Consider the following 24636-nt stretch of genomic DNA (forward strand, 5'->3'; position numbering starts at 1 on the left):
CTATATATGCATAGCTTTACCACAGCATTCTCACTTATGTTCACCCTTAGGAAATAATAATTGTGTTTATTTTGTCTATCTTCAGCTCTTTAAAAGTGGTACTGCTCAGAGAGAGAGAGAGAGAGAGAGAGAGAGAGAGAGAGAGAGAGAGAGACTATGTGCTAATGCTCATTCTTTGCAATATAAATAAGTTTGCAAGTTGCATTGTGAATTTCAGTCTTAATTCTACCCTCTGGTTTGAAGGCACGGGGTATGATTGTTTCTTCTTTCTCATGAGAAGCCCTGATGCACACTGCCTTGCTTTTAAGCAGTGTGTGCTGTCTGTCAAACTGTAGATCCTAAGGGTCTCCTGTGTATCTCTGTTGTTGGCTTCTGGTGCCTACATCACATTGAGAAGTGCATTCATAGGAATTCTGTGCCTTTCTACTTCTAGGCTAACAAGATTCAGTTTTTTTGTCTTCCCTTTTTTCCAGTCCACAAACTATTACTCTCATGTATATATTATTATACTCTCCTCACATATGAACAAATTTATATTCTTTTCAATTGATTATAAAATGGATAGAAAAGAAAGTAGGAACCCTTTCTCCTAAACCCTTATGTTATTTTGTGCCTCAAATTTGTAACATTGGCACTGAGAGGTGTAATAAGGCCTGCATGGTCTATATAAAAAGGCCTAGTCCCAGCAAACAATCAAATACCAATAGACTCTCTCTAGTCTGTGGTTATTATGTTATTCTATCTATCTATCTATCTATCTATCTATCTATCTATCTATCTATCTATCTGTATGTGTCTTTTTATCTCTCTCCACCTCTTTTTAAAATTTATTTATTTCTTTTATTAGTTACAGTTTATTCACTTTGTATCCCAGCTGTAGCCCCTCCACTTTTCCCCTCCCAAACCCACTCACCTTCCCTCATCTCCTCCCCAAGCCCAAGCCCACTGATAGAGGAAATCCTCCTTCCCTTCCCTCAGTCTTTCCACCTTTTTTCTCACTCTATCTCACTCTCATTTATAAAGCTGACTTGGATTCTTGTTTACTTTGACTTTTCAATTAGCCTGAGAAGACACAAATACATAATATAGAGTAAAATGGTTTACCTCCTTCCTTGAGGTTCCAAAGTTAACAATCGTGAATTGATTAAAGTGAACTTTACAGAAGCATCCTGGCTAAATTTGCCCTCACATCTAAATAAACAGCCAGGACCTAAATAAGATGTCTAGACATGCTTTGTACAGCAATGTGGAAAGCTCAGTGTAGCAATTTACAGGGCTATGGTTTGAATGTCAAATTAATTTTTTCCAGCTATATTTTTAGTTATTATTCACTTCAGGCTGAAAAAAATCACAGCTCCAACATAATACATATACCAACAAAGCACATAGAAGAATGTCCTTATAAATTCAAATAGTTTATTTCCAACTCTCACGGCCATATCTAAGGTCATCACTAGGTCAATGCGATTGAATATCTCAAATTTATAAAACTGATAACAATTGGATAGCTAGTATGTGTCACATTAGTCTAATATCGTATATAGGTAATAATCCAATACCAATAACCTTCATTAAGGTAAACACTACAGAGGTAAAAAAGGTAAATACTATAATTATACTGATTTTACCAATGAAAAAATTTACGCAGAAACTAAAAAATTTACAAAGTGGAAAATTTAGGGACCTGTATGACTGAAATTATCAGGGCAACCCAGGTGCCCCTGGCCTGCTTCCTCCAAGTCCTCTGACCATAAGAAACAATGTATACTGTATTCTAAGTTGTTTCACTTAGGAATACCACAATATTATTACTTTAACTTTCACAAAGTTAAAGTACAAAGCAAGAAATTGTTATTTTATTAAAAATCTCTGTAGGTATCTATCTTCACTATATTATAAGCATTTATATTTATTTGAATCTCAACTCTAATCTTAATCTAATGTCAAGAAAAAAAAAATGAGTCCTTTCTTATAGAAATCAGAAGCATCAGAACCCCCTGCTGCTGGAGTGAAAGATGATTGTGAGCTTCGTGAAATAGGTCTTAGAAAATTAACTAAGCTCCTCTAAAAGATCAGCATACATTCTTACCTCTGAGCTATCTCTCCAGAATTGTGCATCTTTGTTTTAGAACTTCCCAAGGAGCCAAGTGCACTTTACAGGTTATAATGATAATCCCATATATCATATTTACCTTACAGATGAAAAATTCACTGGACTATAAAGAGCAATACCTTATTTATTTGACTAACAATGAGAAACAGCATACAATTATACTACCTTTCCTTGTTGAACAATGTATGTAAAACATATTTAAATTTATAATAACATTGCTTCTATGTTCCAAAATGTGGAAGAAAAATTAGACATGCAGTCATATTTGTTAGAAGCGTGCCATAAAGGAAAGATATTGTTCAGGCTTGAATTGACATAAGAAGTAACCAAAATACAAATATGAAAAGGAAGAGTGATTAAATCCATCCTTGAAACATTTACACTGTGTCAAAGGATGTGAATATCCACTAGCCTTATTAAAATTCACAGAACTTTAAAAACATCAGCCAGTCAAAAAGAGGTTCAATTTGGAAAATGTATTTCACAGAACTGAGAAACCTGTTTTGAATTAATTTTGGAGTCTATTTTCCTATATAAGTACTAAAGGTTTTTACTCACTTATATCAAAGATCATTTTGGAAAATATTTAATGAGGTAGTTCTTATTTGCTTTATTGCTCAATAAACGACACAGTTATTTCAAGTATGCCTGCCTGGTCTTTCCCCTAGATACCTGATTGTAGCAACGCATTTTGTATGTATAAGTCAGCAAGAGACAGTTCAGCTACCCAGCTAGAAAAGTGCGTTGGCTAACAGTGGTATTGATGAGGGCACAAGGTCTACCCAAAAGAGGGTTTTCTTCTTCCTCAGTGTCATGGGCAGAAAAAAAAAAAAAAATCTAAGCATACGATCGCAGTGTGAAACAGGCATTCGTGTTGTGCATTTCTAATAGCAGATTTTTAAATGATTTGGAAAATTAGTGCAACTGTTGTGACGAATGGTTGAAAAGATAGGACAGAATCACCCACTCATTTTTAAATGCTGTCCCCTTACATGGCTCATTGCACACACAGCCATCATTATGGTAACAAATAATCTGTTACAAGCACTACACTGGCATTTGGCTCAGAGCAAGGCCTCAGAGCATGGAGTCCCTGGCCGCCGGGCCTGCAGTGTGCCAGCCGCTGATGGACTGAGGCTTCTCTTCCCTGTATTCATTTGGAAAGTGTGTCAGGAATATCTTTATATTCCATCTCCCGTGCTAAGCCATATTTTCTTTGTTGGCAATATTGTTGTGTATTTTAAGTCATGCATGAGAGGAAACAGAGGTAAATTGGATGTGCGGAGGACAGAGGAAGCATTTGAGGAGCTTGTCACTGAAGACGTGATTTGTACATTGCTTCTAGGCCGGGTCACAGGTGTCTTTCTGAACCATTATAGCTGGCCAAATTTGCTCACTTAGAGAGTTGCAACTTAACATCTGAGTTGTTTCTCTAATTGTTGGTTTAGATATTTCGGCCCCAAAGGACTGTCAAATCTTCCAGGATATGAAACAACAAAATGAGTCAAGATGCTTCATTCATACCTTTGACACCACAGCCCAACTTTTGCCTACTAACCAACATGTTACAGCCTCATGGAAGGAAGGAGTTTGGATACTTTCGAAATCCAAGTGTTAGTATCGATTAGGGAATGCAGTACTGATTTGACATCCCCTAAAGCAAAATTTTCCATGCTAGTATCTAATTTGGAATCCTTCAGATTTTGTTGAAACAATGAAACTTTGTGAGTACAGGTGTGGGTTTTTTATTTTTATTTTTTTTTGTGTGTGCTAAAGTTGTAACGTAATGTAATGTTGAAATTTTTAAATACAGTAATTATTTTTTTCCTTCTAATATAAGAAGCCTTGAAAAACTTCAAAGAAGTGTGTAAATTTGAGTTCCAAAACTATGTAAATTCAATGATGGAGATCATATTTTACCATCCTGAATGTCGTCATTTACATTGTAAAGAGGATACTGCATAGAAGTAATGTCCTTGTCAGTAAAAACACAGGGTTCTATTCTTTTAATCATTACCAGAGAGGATTGGAAGATTTGGATAACTAGCACATTTAGAAGCTCACATCCTTGAATATCAAATGTTGCTATAGGCCAGCTTAGGAATCTCTTCAGACTCCATTTTCATCCAACGATTCATGACATTAAAAAGGAGTGAAATGCTGTATTTGTTACTTATGTAATTTGTTGGTAGCTATTGTTCTCTAATCTTCATGTTTTTAAACATTTTCACACAAGACCATCTAGCCCCAAGACTACGCCCTACCCCTCTACACCCATACTTCACTGCTACTCCTGTCCACACACTCCCTTCACAGTGACTCTCTCATGCTGCTTTGTGAACCACCAAGATTAACCAGGTCCTTCTGCGTGACAATGGGAATATGTTTTGGAGCCTGGTAAGCTCAGCACAAAGGGGCTGATCTTGTGTGGATTCAGTGCAGGTAACTGCACTTGATTTGAGTTAATGCTTACACTATCAAGTCTATAGTATGGCATTTTTTTGAACACTTGACTCTGTTTTCAGGTTCTTAAACACAGTGCCAACGACAGTAAAATCACTCAAAAGACTTATACGGACTTTGAAAAATATTGTGCTAGTTGTATAACCCATTTCCTTAACAATTATAAAGGTAATAGCCACTCACAATTTTTTGTTAAATTTATATATTCTTGGCATAACTCTAACTAAGCAAGTGAAAGACTTGTATGACAAGAACTTCCAAGCCTTTGAAAAAAGAAACTGAAGAAGATATCAGAAGCTCAAAAGATCTCCCATTCTCATGGATCTGTAGGATTAACACAGTAAAACTGCCCATCCTACCAAAAGCAATCTACAGATTCAGCACAATTTCCATCAAAATTCCAACACAATTCCACACAGACCTTGAAAGAAAAAATACTCAAGTTCATATGGAAAAACAAAAAACTCAGGGTAGCTAAAACAATCCTGTATAATAAAAGAACTTCTGAAAGTATCGCCATACCTGATTTCAAGCTGTACTACAGAGCAATAATAATGATAATAATAATAATAATAATAATAATAATAATAATGATAAAGCCACATGGTACTGGCATAAAACAGACAGGTTGCACAACAAAATTGGATCAAAAAACCTATGGACATTTGTTTTCTGACAAATAAGTCAAAAGTATATCATAAATTAGACTTAGAAATCTGATAGAGTGGGCATAGTGAGGGGACAGGTAGGGGAGAGGTAGGGATAAGACCAGGTAGGATGAGGTTAGAGGAGGACTGAAGGAGAGAGTACTGGGAGGGACAACTGGATTAGGGGGAGTGCATTTCTTGGACTAGCTAGAAACCTAAGACAGAATCAACTAACTGCAGGCCCATAGGAGCTGACAGAGACAGAACCACCAACCAGAAAGCATGAATGGGATGGACCTAAGCCCTCTGCACATATACAACAGTTGTGCAGCCGGGTCTTCGTGTGGGACTCCTAAAACAGGAGCAGGGACTCTCTCTGACTACATTGCCTGCCTTTGGATTTCATTCCTCTAACTGGGTTGCCTTGTCTAGCCTCAACAGAGAAAATGCTCCTAGTCAAACTGAAACTTGATATTCCAAGGGTGGTTGATATTCATGGGAGGCCTACCCTTTTCTGAGGAAAAGAAAAGGAGAGGTGGATGGGGGTACCAGAAAGAGGTAAGAGGAGAGACTGGGAGGAGTGGAGAGAGGGGAACCTGATAAGGATACAAAATAAATAAATAACTTAAAAATTACTGAAAGTAAAATAAAAATTATATTCAACAGATAAAATTTATGCTTTGTTTTCTATTCTTCTCAAGTTGTGAATAATTATAAGAATAGTTAAGAAATGTAGCCAGGGAGAAAGAGGATCCAGAAAGTCCTGATGAGAACTGATAGGCTAGGGTCAGATAGTAGGGGAAGAGGAACTTCCCTACCAGTGGACTATGGGAGGGGCACGGGGAGGAAGAAAGAGGGAGGGTGGGACCAGGAAAGCTAGTTTCAGGACAGCCAGGGCTGTTACACAGAGAGAAACCCTGTTACAGAGAGGGAAACCATGTCTCAAAAAACAAATAAACAAACAAAAGAGCAAACTCAAACTCAACTCAAGATCATATATACTTTGAAATCTTTGACTACAGTATATTTTCATCTTATAAGTTTCTGTCAATGAAAAGGCTAGTCAACTTTGTCTGAAGTTTCCTGTAAGCCCAACTAACATAATATTAAGTATTATTACAATTAAATCTAACATTTAATTATTATTACTACTACACAAGATATATTTTGTCAATATAGTAAGTTAAAATTCTATCATGTAATGTTTAAGGTATAGCTGCAAATTAGTTAAGGGCTGTTAGAAGCAAATGAATTTTCATTTGTCATCATTCTTGGTATTAGCAGGATTCAAAGATTTCTGCCATGGCTTATTAGACTCATTATATGGAACGCTTACTAGTACCTACAGGTATTTTACAATATTTATATTACATCTTAAACTTGTTTGTAATTTTACAGTTTCGTGATTAGCTCATACAGCATCTTCAAGAAATCATCACTCATTACTCTTCATTCATCACTATTCCAATTTTAATGAGAAACGTGACAGGAACAGATAAAGTTAATATCTGAATAGTAGAATATCACAGAAGCACACTTGATCAGCATCAGCAAGACTGATAACTCTGTGCACACTCATCCTACTTCTACACATCAGCTTTTTCTGAGTGTACTCCCTGGAGCAACCATTCCTCTTGTTTATATATTTTGTCAGAGGAGTCTAGGTTATCTTTGACAGTTTTACCTTTTAAACAGATCTTCATCCAATCGTGTTGTGATTATCCCTAACTCCTATCCACCATCAAAGTACATCAAGGCTCCAACAGAGATGCATTTCTCAGCTCTCTTTATTATTGTCGTAATGCGTTTACAAGAAGAAGATCAGTACAGTCATTTTTCTGCCTGTGATTGTTAATCACTTTTCTGTAACTTATGCCCAAGGTTTTGGGTTATCTGCAGCAGGTTACAAAAACTTCCCATTGAACAGATCTTTTTCTTCCAATGTGTTTTCCAAAAGTTATATATTTCAATGCATAGGCCATAGCCATGGCCTGAGATGAGCTATTCCTACACTGCTTTTAGGAGAAATGTAATTCTTATTATCTAGTTATCATGTGCGTATTTCACTTTATGGTTGCCATCATTGGCCTCTCATGTGGAAATGGCTGCCAAGTTCAGAAAATTTTTTAGTCTAGAAACTCACAAGAATAACTTGGACTTAAAAAAATACATATTTCAAAAACGGGAGCCCTGCTAGATTGAAAGTGCCCACTCAGACTAATATTATGAGAAACAAAGAAATGAAAGAAAATCCTTTACTTTTCCTTTCTTCCTGTTTAATAGTCATGATTTTGCTTGATTTTTAATGTAGATTTAAAAATGTAAAATAAAACAGCTCATGTATATTATAGTGGTAAATAATGTGTTCAGGTATGGTGACTCACTGAAAGCACAATTTTATAATAATTGAGACATTTTCAGAGTAGGCCGATCAGATTTTACCTGATTGCACCATAGAACAATACAAAGTGCATAGAGATCTCTAATGGTGGTTTGAAATATCTTTTTTAGTTGGATTTTCTGTGGATACGATCTTGACTTTGTTGGTGTAGGTGTGACCATCATCCTTCCATATTAACACTTCTGGTTAGTATCGGGACAGAGACCCTTGGGTCTAAGCCATACATGTACATTGCAGCCTAAGAAGATGGTCCTCAATACACAAAAGTGCAATAGCTAGTTAACTGGGTAATTAGCACTCTTCTAATAGTTTTCATACATAAGTATTTGCAGCTCTGAATAGGCCACGCAGGTCTTCTCCCATTTTCATGTATTTTCTATTCAGTTCCGGATATTTGCATTTCATATAGTGACTCACCCAGATGTTCCCATCTTGATGATAGGGTTTCCAGTTTCTCCCCGTGTCACTGTAGAGCATTCGATATTGTGTCACCCAGTCAGAACTGCTGTACCTTCCTTGGGTTGCAATGGCACTGATCTGCTTCCGATTGCCAAAGTCAACCTGAAGCCATTGATAGTGGTCACTCTCTGATGGAGACCATCCCCCAGCACCTGAAGTGGGCAGAGACAAAGGGGAAAATGGATGTTGAAAAATTAACTCTTACAATTAAAAATGGATTATTCTACATATCATAACTGGCATTGTCAGTGCTGTATTTCACAGATGTATTATGAAGTGTCCTTTATAGATGCCATTGGGACTTCAACTAATATTCTTCCAGCTGGGTAACATTGATTCTTTAACCTCTTTATGGTGTAATTATGTGCTCATTTTCTCCTGAGCAAATGTCTTCATAATTCCTCAATTAGATCTTATTAGTACATGTCAAAGTCTAATTGACTGAAGGTTGATCAATTTACCATGAACTCTTCTGTTAAAACCATAAGAAAAAAAAATATGCAACAGTCCATTTCCTTTCCCTCATGTGAGGTTTTTTTTCTTTTAGTAAATTATGAATGAAACAAAACTCAATTATATACAAATTTCAAATATATTTTGCTTTATGAAGTTTTGGGTCAGAGCTTGTGTATGCTCTGTTTCTTAAATTATATATTAAAGCATTGGGGTTATAAAAGGTGAATTAAGGAGGGGATCCAAGATGATAGCGACAAGTGCACACCATTTCAGAGAGGCGGAGAATTTGAAACTCTGAAATTGGTGAATGGAAGTGCAACTGAAGCCAGAAAATCAATGTTTTGGCTTTCTGAAAAAGAGGGGACATCACATGAGTGGAGAACATTTAGATTCAGGTCAGGCATGGACTTTTCTGGGAATGGAAAGAGGCACTTCCCTTTTTCAGGCCTTCCTCCTCCTCAGGGGAGCTAACCCACAGTCAGTGACCCTGAGCACAGAACTCACTGCCTGGGGACCAAGACAGCAGACACAGGCTCCTCGCTCTTCAGCCGAGGCTGTCAGCTGTGCCCGCCAGCCGAGTACCTGCCTGCCAAGTCCCAGCCCAGCAGTACAATGCTTCCCAAGTCCCATGTCTGCAAGTGGCAGTACCGAGTCCACGGGGCTCCCAGCCAGTGAATGTGTGGGTCACCCAATCCCTCAGTGGTAGATAGCCAGCTGTACAGCCACCAAGGTCCAGCAGACCTGCAAAACCACCCAGGTACACCAGGCGCTGGGCCACCTAGGTCTGTGTTCCACTTTAGTGTCTCCCCAGGACTTCCCAGCAGGCACCTGGACAGTCCAGTTCTGCAGGCGCTACTGGACTCCCTGGTTTAGTGGCTGCAGCACTACTGAGCTGACTGAGCTCAACCTGCCACATTTGACTCAGCAGGTCCAAACTAGCCAGTAGAGAACAAGAAGAACCCCTGTGCTTTACGATTTGACCTCCTAAAGAGGGAATGCACCCTCAAGTGCCTTCAAAGCCCTAGATCTAGGGTGCTTCCAAGCTAGTAGCCAGATATAAGATTCCTTCACCCACACATCCACTGTGGGAAACAGAGTGTTTATTAGGACATTGAAGGCCCTCCTCTACAGATATACCAGAGGAGTTTAGGGAAATAACTCCTGGAGCTCAGTAGAGATGAATACCACCTGTAGGCCACTGATGTACTCAGGGACTTTGTGCCCACCATCATCACCAGCTCTTGCAATACCTTTAGCACCTGAAACCCCTTCGGTGCCTTCAAGGAGTCCCTCCCTCACACTGAAGGTCTCTACATTCTCTAGCACTCTGTCCCTCAGAGCACACTTCCACACACACACACACGCACATCCTTGCCCGAATTTGTCCTTCTGTGTGCTTGGACAGTTCTCTCACAGGTACAACTGAAACACCAATGCACACTCTGGAAAAACTGGACCTCTCTCATCTTCCTGAAGAATTCTCCAGGCACCAGAGAAAGACGGTACCAATCTGGTCTGCAGAATCCAGGAACAAACAGTGAAGGTTATGGATAAGCAAATGGCCAGGGGTCAGTGAAAGAACACATCCAACAAAAATCAGGACCTCATGGCTGCACCAGCAACTCCCCAAATTAATGGATACTCCAATTCATTAGAAACATAGGAAAATGACATTAAAGCTATGCTTATCCAGTTATTAGAGGCACATAAAGAGGAAACAAACAAATCTCTCAGAGAAATAGCCATACAAATACAGACAGTTAAAGAAGAAATGAACAAATCTCTCAAAGAATTTGCCACCCAAATGGAGGAAAAGAAAGAGGAAATGAATAAAGTTCTCAAAGAAACACAGGCAATTTTAGCCAAACAAATGAAGGCACAAGTGGAGGCACAGTTAGTGGCAAATAGAGAGGACAGGAACCAAAAAATAGAGACCATCATAGACAGACAGGAATCCACATTCAAACAGATGAAGGAAATGGTGCAAGGCATGAAAACAGAATTAGTTTGTGTTTTCTTTATTGCTTATGAGAAAACCCTGAAGATGGAGAACTTAGAGAAAAGATAAGGAACCACAAAGGTAAGCATCACCAATAGAATATGAGAGATGGAGGAAAGAATCTCTGCTGAAGATATACTAGCAGAAATCGATACTTCTCTCAAAGAAAAAGTAAAATTGGAAAAGTCCCAAACACAAAACATCCAAGAAATCAAGGATGCCATAAAAAGGCAAAATCTAAGAATAACAGGAATTGATGAAAAAGAAGATTCCAGGCTCCAAGGTACGGAAAATATTTTCAAGAAAATAATAGAGGAAAAACTTCCCAACTTAAAGAAAGAGATGTCCATAAACATACAAGAGGCCTACAGAACTCCAAATAGACTATACCAGAAAAGAAACACCCCAATTCACACCATAGTCAAAACACTAAATCTACAGAACAAAGAAAAGATATTAAAAGCAGCAAGGGAAAAAGGCCAAGTAACATATAAAGGTACAGCTATCAGAATCACACCAGACTTCTCATCAGAAACTATGAAAGCCAGAAGGGCCTGGGCAGATGTCATGCAGACATTAAGGGACAACAGATGCCAACCCAGACTACTATATCCTGCAAAGCTTTCAATCAACATAGATGGAGAAAACAAAATATTCCATGACAAAACTAAATTTAAGCAATATCTACACAGCAAAGCAGCGCTACAGAAGATACTAGAAGGAAAACTCCAATACAATGAAAACAACTATATCCAAGAAAACATAAGATAAAAATAACTTCACACAAAAATTAAAAGAAAACAAGCAATGAATCACAGTAAGATCACCAACTCCACAATAATAGGAAATAACGTTCATTGGTCCCAATAAAAAAAAAAAAAAAGAAACACAGACTAACAGAATGGGTGTAGAAACAGGATGCAACATTCTGCTGCATCCAAGAAACACACCTGTGCAACAAAGACAAATAGTACCTCAGAGTAAAGGGCTGGAAAAATGTTTTTCAAGTAAATGGACCCAGAAAACAAGGTGGAATAGCTATCCTAATATCTAATAAAATGGACTTTCAACCAAAATTAATCAAAAAAAATGAAGAGGGGCACTGCATTCTCATCAAAGGAAAAATCCACCAAGAGACCATCAGAATTCTGAACATCTATGCCCCAAATACAAGAGCACCTACATTTGTAAATGAAACATTGTTAAAGATTAAATAACACATCGATCCCAACACCTTAATAGTGGGAGACTTCAACATCCCACTATCACCAAGGGACAGATCATCTAGACAAAAGCCAAATAGGGAAATAAAAGCACTTACAGAGGCCCTGAAACAAAACTAATAGATGTCTACAGAACTTTCCACCCCAACTCAAAAGAGTATACCTTCTTTTCAGCACCTCATGGAACCTTCTCCAAAATAGAACATACAGTTGGTCACAAAGCAAGCCTCAACAAATACAAGAAGATTGAAATAATCTACTGTACTATATATGACTACCATGGACTAAAGCTAGACCTCAACAACAATGGAAATAGCAAAAAAGCCTATACCCACATGGAAATTGAACAACTTGATACTCAATGACAGCTGGGTTAAGGAAGAAATAAAGAAAGACCGAATGGCAGAGAAGCACTTAAAGAAATGCTCAACCTCACTAGCCATTAGGGAAATGCAAATCAAAACAACCCTGAGATTTCACCTTACACCCATGAGAATGGCCAAGATCAAAAACTCAAGTGACAACACATGCTGGAGAGATTGTGGAGAAAGGGGAACCCTTCTCCACTGCTGGTGGGAATGTAAACTTGTACAACCACTCTGGAAATCAATCTGGCGCTTTCTCAGACAACTAGGAATAGCGCTTCCTCAAGATCTAGCCATACCACTACTGGGCATATATCCAAAAGAGGCTCAAGTACACAAAAAGGACATTTGCTCAACCATGTTTGTAGCAGCTTTATTTGTAATAGCCAGAAGCTGGAAACAACCTACATGCCCCTCAACTGAAGAATGGATGCAGAAATTGTGGTACATCTACACAATGGAGTATTACTCAGCAATGAAAAATAAGGAAATCATGAAATTTGCAGGTAAATGGTGGGATCTGGAAAGGATCATCCTGAGTGAGTTGTCCCAGAAGCAAAAAGACACACATGGTATATACTCACTCATATAGACATACAACATAGGACAAACCCACTAAAACCTGTGCATCTAAAGAAACTAAGCAAGAGAGAGGACCCTAACAAAAATGTCCAATTCCCATCCGGAAAGGCAAAGAGGATGGACATCAGAAGAAGAAGAAAACAGGAAACAACCTAGGAACCTACCACAGAGGGCCTCTGAAAGCTTCTGCCCTACAGACTATCAAAGCAGATGCTGAGCCTGATGGGCAACTGTTGGGCAGAGTGAATGGAATTTTAGGTAAGAACTGGAAAATAGTAAGAGCTGGAGAGGACAGGGTCTCCACAAGGAGAGCAACAGAACAAGAAAATTTGAACACAGGGAACTTCCCAGAGACTTATACTCCAACCAAGGACTATTCATGGAGATTACCCAGAACCCCTGCACAGATGTAGCCCAGGGCAGTTCAGAGTCCAAGTGGGTTACATAGTAATGGGAAGAGGGACTGCCTCTGACATAATCTGATTGGCCTGCTCTTTGATCACCTCCCCCTGCGGGGGAGCAGCCTTATCAGGCCATAGTAGAGGACAATGCAGCCAGTTTTGATGTGAACTGATAGACTAAGATCAGAAAGGAGAGGAGAACCTCCCCTATAAGTGGACTTGGGGAGTGGCATGCAAGCAGAGGGAGGAGCGAGGATGGGATTGGGAGGGGAGGAGGGAGGGGCTTATGGGGGGATGCAGAATGAATAAAGTGTAATTGATGAAAAATTAAAAAAAGAAATTACAGACTTCTTAGAATTCAATGGCAGAAGGAGAGATATCTAGAGACACTAAAAAGAATAATTGATCGGGAAAAACATTTAACAAATTACTTAAAACAAAGCATACCGCAATACATTTATTATTTTAAAAATAAAATTATTTAAAGGCTGATAATATAATCTATATCATAAGGATTGCCAGAGGTACAATATACTTTTAACAGATGTTTATTTGGAATATATTGCTTTGAAAAATGAGAGAACAGCTTTCTGCACAACTAAAAAAATTAGAAAAAAAACCCCAAAAAACAGCAACACACACACACACACACACACACACACACAACCAACAATACACAGTAACTGTTTTGAAGACTGGATCCTGACCCACATAAGAGGAAGAATAAGTGAGGTGAGTCATGCTAGTTTCCAGATTCGGGCATGATTCACTTCCCATGTCATGCCATGAGACGAAGATCCAAAGAAATTTGCAAAGTGTCCCTGGCACACTTTGGAGGCAGGGCAGAGTCTGAAGCTGCCGAGGAAGCTGGAAACTGTTTGGAAGTGTCCCATAAAAGAAGTAGCACTGAAGAAAAGGATCGCTGGAAATTCACAATGAGCATTTATGAAGTTGGAATGGTAGGTCAAACGTATGTTATCGGGCCAAGACTCCATAGGATTAGGTAAATGGTGTTCTGAGAGGAACACCCAGATGTTGCATAGGGTGGGCAAGTGCAATTACAGACTAAGTCAGACTGACAGTTCTTGTGGAACAACACTAGTCATCCAGTAGCAATCTAAGAAAGGCCATCCCTTAGAAGTAGAGATGATGCAGTTTGTTGATGAACATGATGAAGATGATTAAATATGGGCTAGTCATTATACTTAAATAGAGATTATTGCAAGTTAGCTTAACAGAACTAAACTTGCTCAAATGTGAATCAACTCTTCTAGGTCAAGACGGGTCACGAACATTCAAAAGTTCAACAGTAGTCACATGCATAATGTTTACTATAAATTCCAAAGACTAGGTTTTTAGAATAGTGGTAAAATAGAAGTCACTACCGAAAAATATCACTATGCAGAAATAGAACTCAAATAATAGCTACCAAAAATTTTATCAGACTGAAAGCTTAAATTGGCAATTAAGAATTAGTCTTGTTGTTTTAAAGAAAACACATAAATATTGAGGAATCAATTAGAAATATTTAGTGGAAGAAAGAAACAACATTAAAAGAACATAATGGAAACTTTAGGATTTAAAATTAGGCCAAGAGAATAGGCACAAGAGGCAGTGGGAAAAGAGGAAACAGGAGGAAGTCTACTATAGAGGGTACTCTGAAAGGATTCTCCCAACATGGGTTCGAAGCAGATGCTGAGACTAAGGGCCAAACTTTGGGCAAAGTGCAGGGAGTCTTATAGAGAAAGAGAGGACTAAGATTAGAGGGACATGGAGGGGACAGGAACTCCACAAGGAGACCAACAACTAAAGAATACGAGCCCAGGGGGTCCTGCAGAGACTGATGTACCAACAGAGGACCAAACATGGAGAGGTCCTAGACTCCCTGCTCAGATGTGGCTGTTTGGCAGCTCAGTCTCCATGTGGATAACTGAGTGAAGGGAGCAGGGCTCGCCTCTATCATGAACTCAGTTGACTGCTCTCTGATCACTTGCCCCTAATGATGCAGGCTTGCCAGACCACAGAGGAAGAGGATCCAGGTAGTCCTGATGAGACTTGACAAGCTATGGTCAGATGGCAATAGTGGAGAACTCCCCCTTTCAGTGGACTAGAGGAAGGACATAAGGGGAAGACAGAAGGAGGGTGGGACTGGGGGAGTTGAGGGAAGGATCTTCAGTTGGGACATATAATACATTGTGAAGAAAATTATTTTAAATTAAAAAATAATAACAACAACTTAAAAATTATACTGAGGTTAGGTGATTACCAATCTGGATTCATAGAAGAACTGGCCCAACTACACTATGGATGTAAAAGGTTCTCCAAATATTCTCGTGTTTGAATCCATTATTCTAGCCTATGCCAATAGTGGTTCTAATCAATATTTTAAGAGATGGGGGATAGCTTGGAGATATATTGGTCATTGGTGGTATACCCTTGAGAAGGACACGAGGACAAAAGCCCCTTTCCTCTTTTTGTCTCCTAGTTACCATTATGGATATCTTTGTTTCATGACATACATAAACTATGATGAACCACACCACACCTCAAGTAACAACACCAGCTAATCAGGGACTGAGATCCTTAAAACTGTGAACCAATAAAGACTTCTTATATAGTTATTGATTCAGGCAGTTGATATGATTATGAGTAACACAGACCTGAGAAAAGGATCAGTAAACTAGAACAAATATTCATATCTACCATCCAAACTCTCAGATGTAGAAAATGAAAAGATGCTTCAGGGATGACTACCCAGCATTCAGCTGGAACAATGCATATGTGAAGAAATAATGTTTGAAGGTCGTAAACTCAAATAACTCGGGTTCAATGAATCCAAGGAGAATAAACATGAATAAAACACACAAACTTATTCTACCACCATTGCCAGAAAAGATTGTTAAAGATAAAATCTACAACATCCTTAGAGGACAGAAGATTTTCATCAGAAACAAGTCAAAAACCCATGGAACCAGGTACTGACTGAGAGAAAGAAACAGAACAGTCTTAATGTGAGCCTTCTTCATGAACCAAAGACAGCCTTTAAAAATAAAAGTAAATCATCAATATTTATTTTAAAAGCTGAGGAAATTGATTACCTATCTTTATATTTTACTAAAAAAATAAAACATAACTTCACTACTGTTTTTGCTATTAGCATGTCTATGTACATTAATAAAAAGGCTAGGGAAAGGACATAGTCATCAAAACAAAACGACAGCCTACAGACTGGAAAAGGATCTTCACCAACCCTATATCTGACAGAGGGCTGATATCCAGAATATATAAAGAACTAAAGAAGTTTAAAAGCAGCAAATCAAGCAATCTGATTAAAAACATGGGGGACAGAGCTAAACAGTGAATTCTCAGTAGAGGAATACAGAATGGCAGAGAAAGACTTAAAGAAATGCTCAACGTCCTTAGCCATCAGAGAGATGCAAATCAAAACAACCCTGAGATTTCACCTGACACCCACCAGAATGGCTAAGATCATAAACTCAAGTGACAAAACATGCTGGAGAGGATGTGGAGAAAGGGGAACCATCCTCCATTGCTGGTGGGAAGGCAAACTTGTACAACCACTTTGGAAATCAATCTGGCCCTTTCTCAGACAATTAGGAATAGTGCTTCCTCAAGATCCAGCTATACCACTCTAGACACACATCCAAAAGATGCTCAAGAACACAAGGATATTTGCTCAACCATGTTTGTAGCAGTTTTATTTGTAATAGCCAGAACCTGGAAACAACCCAGATGTCCCTCAGTTGAGGAATGGATACAGAAACTGTGGTACTTTTACACAATGGAATACTACTCAGCAATTAAAAATGAGGAAATCATGAAATTTGCAAGCAAATGGTGTGACCTAGAAACGATCATCCTGAGTGAGGTATCCCAAAAGCAGAAAGACACACATGGTATATACTCACTTGTATAGACCTATAAGATATGATAAACATACTGAAATCTATACACCTAAAAAAGATAAACCAGAAAGAAGACCCTGGGTAAGATGATCAATCCTCACTTAGAAAAACAATGGGATGGATGTTGGATGTAGGAGCAAACAAGTAACAGGACAGGAGCTTACCACAGAGGGCCTCTGAAAGACTCTACCTAGCAGTATATCAAAGCAGATATTAAGACTCATAACCAAACCTCCAGCGGAATGAAGGGAATAAAAAAAAAGAGGGGGTGGGGGTGGGGGGGTTAATACGACCTGGAGAGGACAGGAGTTTCACAAGGACCAAATATATCTGTGCACAGGGGTCTTTTATGAGACTGTTTCTCCAACCAAGGACCATGTATGGATGCAACCTAGAGCCCATGCTCAGATGTAGCCCTTGGTAGCTCGGTATCCAAGTGGGTACCCTAATAAGGGGAACAGGGACTGTTTCTCACTTGAACTCGATGGTGGGCTCTTTGACACCCCGCCCCCCAGGGAGGAGCAGCCTTGCTAGGCCACAGAGGAGGACTTTGCAGCCAGTCCTGAAGACACCTGATAAACCAGTATCAGATGTAAGGGGAGGAGGTTCTCCCTTATCAGTGGACTTGGAAAGGGGCAGGGAGGAGATGAGGGTGGGATTAGGAGGGAAAGAGGGAGTGGGATACAGCAGGGATACAAAGTTAACAAACTGTAACTAATATTAAAAAATAAAAATTAAAAAAAGAGCATAAAAATAAAAAAAAGGCTAGGGATGGTTCAGTGTATTGATAAATATTAAATATTTACATTTATAATTTCCTTAAAGAGTGTTTAAAACAATAACTTTAAATTATAGCATTCATAATACATAAAGAAGTAAAGTATGGGTCTATAATATCAGAAAGATGAAAGACTAGACTCAGCAAGCACTCAATTCTTTATTTCACACATGGAGTGATAATTAACAGTGGCTAACACTTGGGTCAGATGCCTTTTCCACTAAAGGTTGTATTCTGAATATTTTAGGCTGTGCATGCTATTACATTCCTCTTACAATTAGTGGTCAATTCTATTGTAATACGAAAACCTTACACATTATTTAAAAATAGTGTGGCTATGTTCTAATAAAAATGTGGTTTATAGTCTGAATTTTGACCAGTTGTCATCTCCTTAGGGCTATCTGTTTGCTTCATAAGAAAACAGTTTCAGTGAGAAGTGAAAGCTACACTTATACAGTGAGAATTCGAATTTAGAGTACAATTAGAAATTATATACTGATTTAGGAAAATGGCGGATATGCCTTCCAACCCCAAGTTCTAGGCTCTAACTTTAGCTACATATGAGCAACAGGAAATCATCACGTTCACTAGGTTGTCCCCATGTGTATGTGTGCATATGTAATCTATCGTAACTGCTTTTCAGTTCCTAGTCTCCTACCTTTAGACAGCATTTTACTAGAGTGATCTTTCTAAAACGCAGTCTTAGGATGTGACATCCATCTACCTTTATTCTCTATGCTTTCCAGAGTTTCACCTCCTATCATCATTCATTGGAGACATACCATTTACACATCTGCATGTCCTCCTTCACCTTTGCTAGGCAAACTTTTATTCAAGAATCAGCATGCTTACTTCAGAAGGCATCACATACGGTGACTGATCCAAGGAGAAGTCTAGGCCTTCCCTTATGACTGGGAGCTCACGTGCTTAGCTTCTGGGATCCCTGTAGCAGACAGCATATGGGGGTGATTGCTCTTTAGGAACTTTTAAAAGAGAGCATGCAGAAAATGTTCCCAAGTTTATGTCCCTTTCTTCGATTCTTTGAATGGTGTGATGACTTTTCACAAAAGCCATGAAGGGCCTAGGACTTGCTCTGATTTATTGAAGCTCTGATATGATGTTCAAGTCTTGGAGCTCTGTGCAGGATTGGTGAACACCTTCATGGAGATTGGGCCATTCCTATAACCTCTATTTCTGCATAATTTCTTCCTCTTCCACAGGTATTCCTTTCCAAAGTATTCCTTAACTAGTAGCATCAAATGTTCCTCTCTACATGATGAAATTTGTATCTTTAGAAATCCAGTCTGCAAAGCTCTAATTGACCATGTCTCTGGCGGTATCCTCCTCATCAATTTGTTACTTGTCCTGGGTTTATAACTTGTATATTTTCTACTTGCTGACTTTTTATTCTACTTTGGTTCCTATAGTCTTTATGGTTATGAATCATTCCCCTGTTTTTAAAATTCTGTAAAATAAATTTGTCTAGAATCCTCAGGTAAATTTTTAGAACAATAATGTGCTCAGTCAAAATAATGTGCTTATTCAAAAGATAAGTACTTTTATTTTGTTGAAGCAGGATTTTTTAGGGAGGACATTATATGGATTCAAACTGGCTACATAAAAAAGAATGACCTTGAACTCATGACATGCCTTCTACTATATCACAAATTTAGATTCTTAGGCATGTGTCATCATATCCAGCTATATTTTCTAATTAGCTACAGAGTTCCAAGCCTTGAAGAAATACAGTGCTAATTGCAATGTGAAAGTTCTATCTATATATTTCCCAAAGCAATAAAGTGATTTTGCCAATGAAATAAACAAGCAATTAATACAAAGAGTGTAGAGGTAGCAATATGTTCCATTGATTAGTGAAAGTGTCTTTCCTGTGACTTGCTAATGAATACTCCAAAATAAATTTTCTTTATTTAACCATTTTTGCTGCATTGTTTTTCTGTAAGTAGGCAATTAACACACAACTACTCAGTCCTATTTATTTCATTATTTTTAACAAGAGGGAATTTATTGTCAACTTTAAAAGAAGCAAATATCTCAAGCCAAAAAAAAAGTAAGTAAAACTTATTATTTATTTTTTTAAGCAGAAGCAAGTGTGAAGAGACCAGGTGATTAACTTGAGGAAATAAAAAGTCAGTTTCTCAAGGAACACGGTGGAAAGATCAATATCAAGCTTCCTATTGTTCTTTGATCTGTCAAGCATGTAATTTGGGGGAGTTGATTACTTTGTTTATTTGGCTTGTGAAACTTGTAACCTCTATTGATCCACAGATTAGGAATGATATACCTTAGATCACAAAAAGTCCCCAAACAGCATGTAGAAAGGAAGAAGTGACACCCCATTCCTAACTTATCTTATGGCATTTTACCAGACCATCTGATCCCAGTGTACAGTGATGGAGAGGTAGGAAGGAGAGGGGGCAGAGATGTTTGTGCCAAATAAGTTCTTGGTATATAAGAAGTCTTAAGAAATCCTTGCTAGTAACTGGTACTAAGTAACTAGTGCATTGCTAGAGCTGGATAAAATGCTCTTGTGTACTACATAACTTCCACTGTTCCATCAATACGTATTTGAACCTTTTGTATTATTTTTTATTAATTTTTTAATTACAATTTATTCATTTTTGTATCCCAGCTGTAGCCCCCTCCCTCATCCCCTCCCAACCCCACCTTTCCTCCCTCTTCTCCTCCCATGCCTCTCCCCCAGGCCACTGATAGGGTTGGTCCTCCTCTTTTTGTATTCTTCTCTCTAGCTTTCATCCACTCTCTCTCTCTGTCTCTCTCTCTCTCTCTGTCTCTCTCTCTCTCTCTCTGTGTAAGCATATTATTACTCTGAAGACACTTGGAGTTTGTAATCTACACAGTCATTCTACTTGGACTGAGGGATAAATTATTGCTAGATAACCTGGAAAAATGTATAAAATCAGTACTCTGTTTAAATGGTTTCCTGGGGTATTACCCTTAACAAGTTAGGCTCTCCTATGTTAACCATTAAAAAAAAAAAAGGCTGATAGACTGATATAATGGGGTATTTTGTCAGTTGATGTCCCCGATGACCCACGCTTGTATCAAGTTGACAGTAGATAATAACTAGCACAGATGATGTCAGCATTTTGAGCTGATTTGATAGATACTTTTACCTTGCTTACTTTTGAACTTCTGAGAGGAATGAGGAATTAAAAGGGGGTTCAAGAGAGCATGAAGAAGATTTCTCAGTGACCAATGGCTCCAGTACATACAGGACACTCATACTGATGTCTGTGACATCATCAGAGTCAATATAACTAGAATTTCTAATTTAGAAGAAAACATTAAAAAAATTCAATTAAGGATAAATCAACCTTTAATAACTGGCCAGGAAATATGTATCAGATGAAAAGAATAAATTGAAAAGGAGACTCCAGGCAAGATAGCATTATGAATTCAGGCTTTGAGGTCTCCTTTTTGCTCTAAAAATACAATATATTTTGATAAAATAGATAAAAAGAAAATTGGAGAGACATAGCCAGGATAAAAAATAAGATAAGCCTCTCCATGCACAAGAAATGTAATGAACATGCAAAGCAGTGAATATGGCTAAGCCTGAGGCCTGTTGTGTTAAGGTCCAGTGCGCAGTAGAGCTGGGTAACTCTCAGCTCTCAAAGGGCATTGGTGGTATCCACTCCTAGACATAATTTTAATGTGCTATTTATTGCTATGATAAACACTATGACCTAAAGCAAGCTGGGGGAGAAAAGGTTTATTTGACTTGTACACCCCTGGCCACAGTTCATCACCTGAGGAGTTCATGATGGGAAACTTGGGGCAGAAATTGAAGCAGAAATCTTTGAAGAACAATGCTCACTGGCTTCCTTCCCTAGCTTTCTCAGCTTCTTTGTTTATTCAGCCCAGGACGAGGGGCTTGTCACTGGTCACAGTGGGCGAGGCTTTTGCACTAGACTTTCAATCATAAGTAAAGAAAATGCACCCTGAAACTTGCCTACACGCAAAAGCGATGGAGAAAAAAAAAACTTTTTTTTTAATTTAGTTCCATTTTCTCTGACAACCCTACCTTTTATCACATTGACAAAAACACCAGCTACACAGATGTGCATAGAATATCAACATTTAAATAAACCATGGTAAACCGTTTTTTAACATTAAAAGTAAATTGCTCTGATTCTCCATGAACTGAAAAAGCTTTATGAATATTAGAAAGGTTACCTAATGTGGACACATTGTGGGGGGGAAGGTAGCATCCCATGCAAATGGAGTTAATTCAGACGAAAAATTAGTAAAGTGTGACACCTGAGAGAAACCGAAAGTGTAAGAATATAATTGAGAATTATCTCACTGATGAAAAACAAATAGAACAGACATCTTATGATGTGCTACAGCAACTTGTTAATGAGCTCAGGCTATATTTACAGCAGGACTCACATGGCTCCAAAGACCTCTGAGGGGGTGGTTAAGTAAACCTCAGTCAAGGGCAGATTGTTTTCAAAGTAGCCAGTGAAGAGGGATGAGCCTACTCAACATACGCCACAAATGTGAGAAAATAGTGTGCCATAATCATTTTTAAAATACTAACAACTCTTTTATGTAAAATCATAAAAGAGTAAGAAGAAGAATATGTAGAACTGTTGGACCTGATTAAATGGCAACAGGGAAGACTATTTCAATCTCATTTTATATGACTCCAACAAAAGTATGTTCTTAAATAACTCTGGGTACAACAAAACTGACACCGAGGACAAGGAATAACCTCCCAAGACAGTGGGATCTTTCAAAAAAGATATGGCCGCATTAGCTTTTTGCATGCAGTTAAATCCAAGTTATATCCCAGAGGACTGATATTGCTCATGAACACAATTTTAGCTTCTTAGAATGTTTATAAAAATATTCTTTAAAAAGCAAACACAGGAAATACCATAGCATCATAGACAGAAGGTAAAACTACTGAAAAAAAAAAAAGGGACTGGTGAATTTGAAAAATAGGAACATAAAAGCACTTCTTCAAAAGCTTACCTGTGTGCTCTCATCAACTGGAATAAAAAGGAAGTAGCCCAGGGCTGTCTCTACGGTGGCAAAGGCAGAGGTGGTAGTGGTAGAGGGTTCTAGCACCTACATTTTAAAACTCAGGCCTCGTCTACTAGGACAGAAAGACTTTCAGTTCCATCCCCAGTCTGAATTGTAACAAAAACATTCAGCAAAGTCTCTGATAGTATAAAGTAGTTAAATGTGGGCTGGAAGATAAGGATTTAGTTGCTCTGAGAAATGACAAGAATCCATGGCCCAAATATGTTGATTAATGACCCTGTCAACTTGAAGAAAGATTTCCTAATGGCAGTGTACAGGCCTTCATCCAGCATCCTCTACTTTTTGATATTTTTTATTACTTAAAGCATAAAAATTTATTTATAAAATTTCCACTTATATAAAGTTGGTAAAATACTAATAAGATAACTAACTAGATTATTATGTAAAATGTTTTAAAATGGCTCCAAACCTGAGTACATAAACAGCATAATTTGTTCCAAGCACAAAATTAAATTAAGATGCTCATTATCAACTTTGTGTTTGAAATTATAGGTGCTTACAAATAATTATGTAACCCAGGTCCATTTCATGCATAGTATGATGCTGAAATTATAGCTTTAAGTATATATACAATAATGAGGATTTTAATATTTTGTTCTCAAATCTCACATATTTACATAAATCTGAACGGATAGATGATTGATAGATAAAGATACCTAGATAGACAGACTCTGCAATGATCCCACTGAGGCAAACAAAGTAACCATTTCTAGCATCCCATAAACTCTCTGTTTCTGTTCCCTCAAATAGAACTTATTTTATCCTCTAGCAGTTTCTTCAGGGCTGTACCCATGAGGTTGCTTTCTGGAAGAGAACGCTTGTTTCCTTTCTTTCTTTTGTAGTGCAATATTATATAATATAATGCATTTTCTTTGTCTTTTGTAATGATAGGCATATATTCAACCCAGAGCTACTGTGAATATTCCTGCCATCAGCAGGTCCATTTTAAAGCATTTGAATGCACATGCATTTCTTAGGGGTAGATAGCCAAGAGAACAGTTATGCAAACTTACTGTTTTCCATCCATCAGCGTGCTTTAAAGGTAAGCTTGCCAGCTCCCCAGCTTAGCCGAAGTTGACATGTCTAAACAGCTCCTGCTATTGACTAAACTTGGTAGCATAGCCCTCATTTCTTACACACATACTCAGACTCAACAGCATAGATCACTTGTGGCTTTAATTCATGTCTTCTTTACAGGTAGTCTTCTGTGAATTCTAGTTTTAGAGATGACATCAGGGATATTGGTGTAAGAATAAAGAGGTACAGCAAGTACAAAAGCATAGAGAGGAAAAGAAGTTGAATTATGTCTGTTTACACATGATATATAATCTTATTCATAAGAGATCCAATAATTCCGCCAGAAAATATTTAGAAATGGTCATCAAGTTCAGTAAGGAAGCAATGTACAGACTTAAATTTCAAATAACAGTAGTCTTTTTATATACCAACAACGGACAAACCTAGAAACTGAATGGCCACTGTTTTACACAGTAGCCTCAAAAATATATTAAGAGATAAACATAACCAAAGTTGGGTGGTAGAAAATAAACTCTGATCCTCTGCAAGAGCAGCAGGTGCATTAACTACAGTACCATAATGGCTGGCTTCTTATGTTCATAAATGCTTCCTGGGACAAAGGGTTCATGAGTTGGTAGTAAGCATCCATGCTTCCAGGTAATTATTAGCTAAACTGGGAGGAAGGCATCTTCATGTGTGCCAATCCACAGTT

At 38.1% G+C, this 24636-nt stretch overlaps 1 protein-coding gene across 1 annotated transcript in view; it reads right to left on the minus strand.

The window, feature by feature from the left end:
- Nucleotides 1-24636, minus strand: part of Cntnap2 (contactin associated protein 2) — a 2202731-nt gene that overhangs the window by 1500131 nt on the left and 677964 nt on the right. Inside the window, exon 3 of the mRNA XM_060380093.1 lies at nt 8042-8235. Within this exon, the coding sequence (XP_060236076.1) occupies nt 8042-8235 (194 nt within the window). The remainder of the gene's footprint in view (nt 1-8041; nt 8236-24636) is intronic.

This window comes from Meriones unguiculatus, chromosome 3 (assembly GCF_030254825.1).
Source record: "Meriones unguiculatus strain TT.TT164.6M chromosome 3, Bangor_MerUng_6.1, whole genome shotgun sequence".
In the NCBI taxonomy this organism is placed as follows: Eukaryota; Metazoa; Chordata; class Mammalia; order Rodentia; family Muridae; genus Meriones; species Meriones unguiculatus.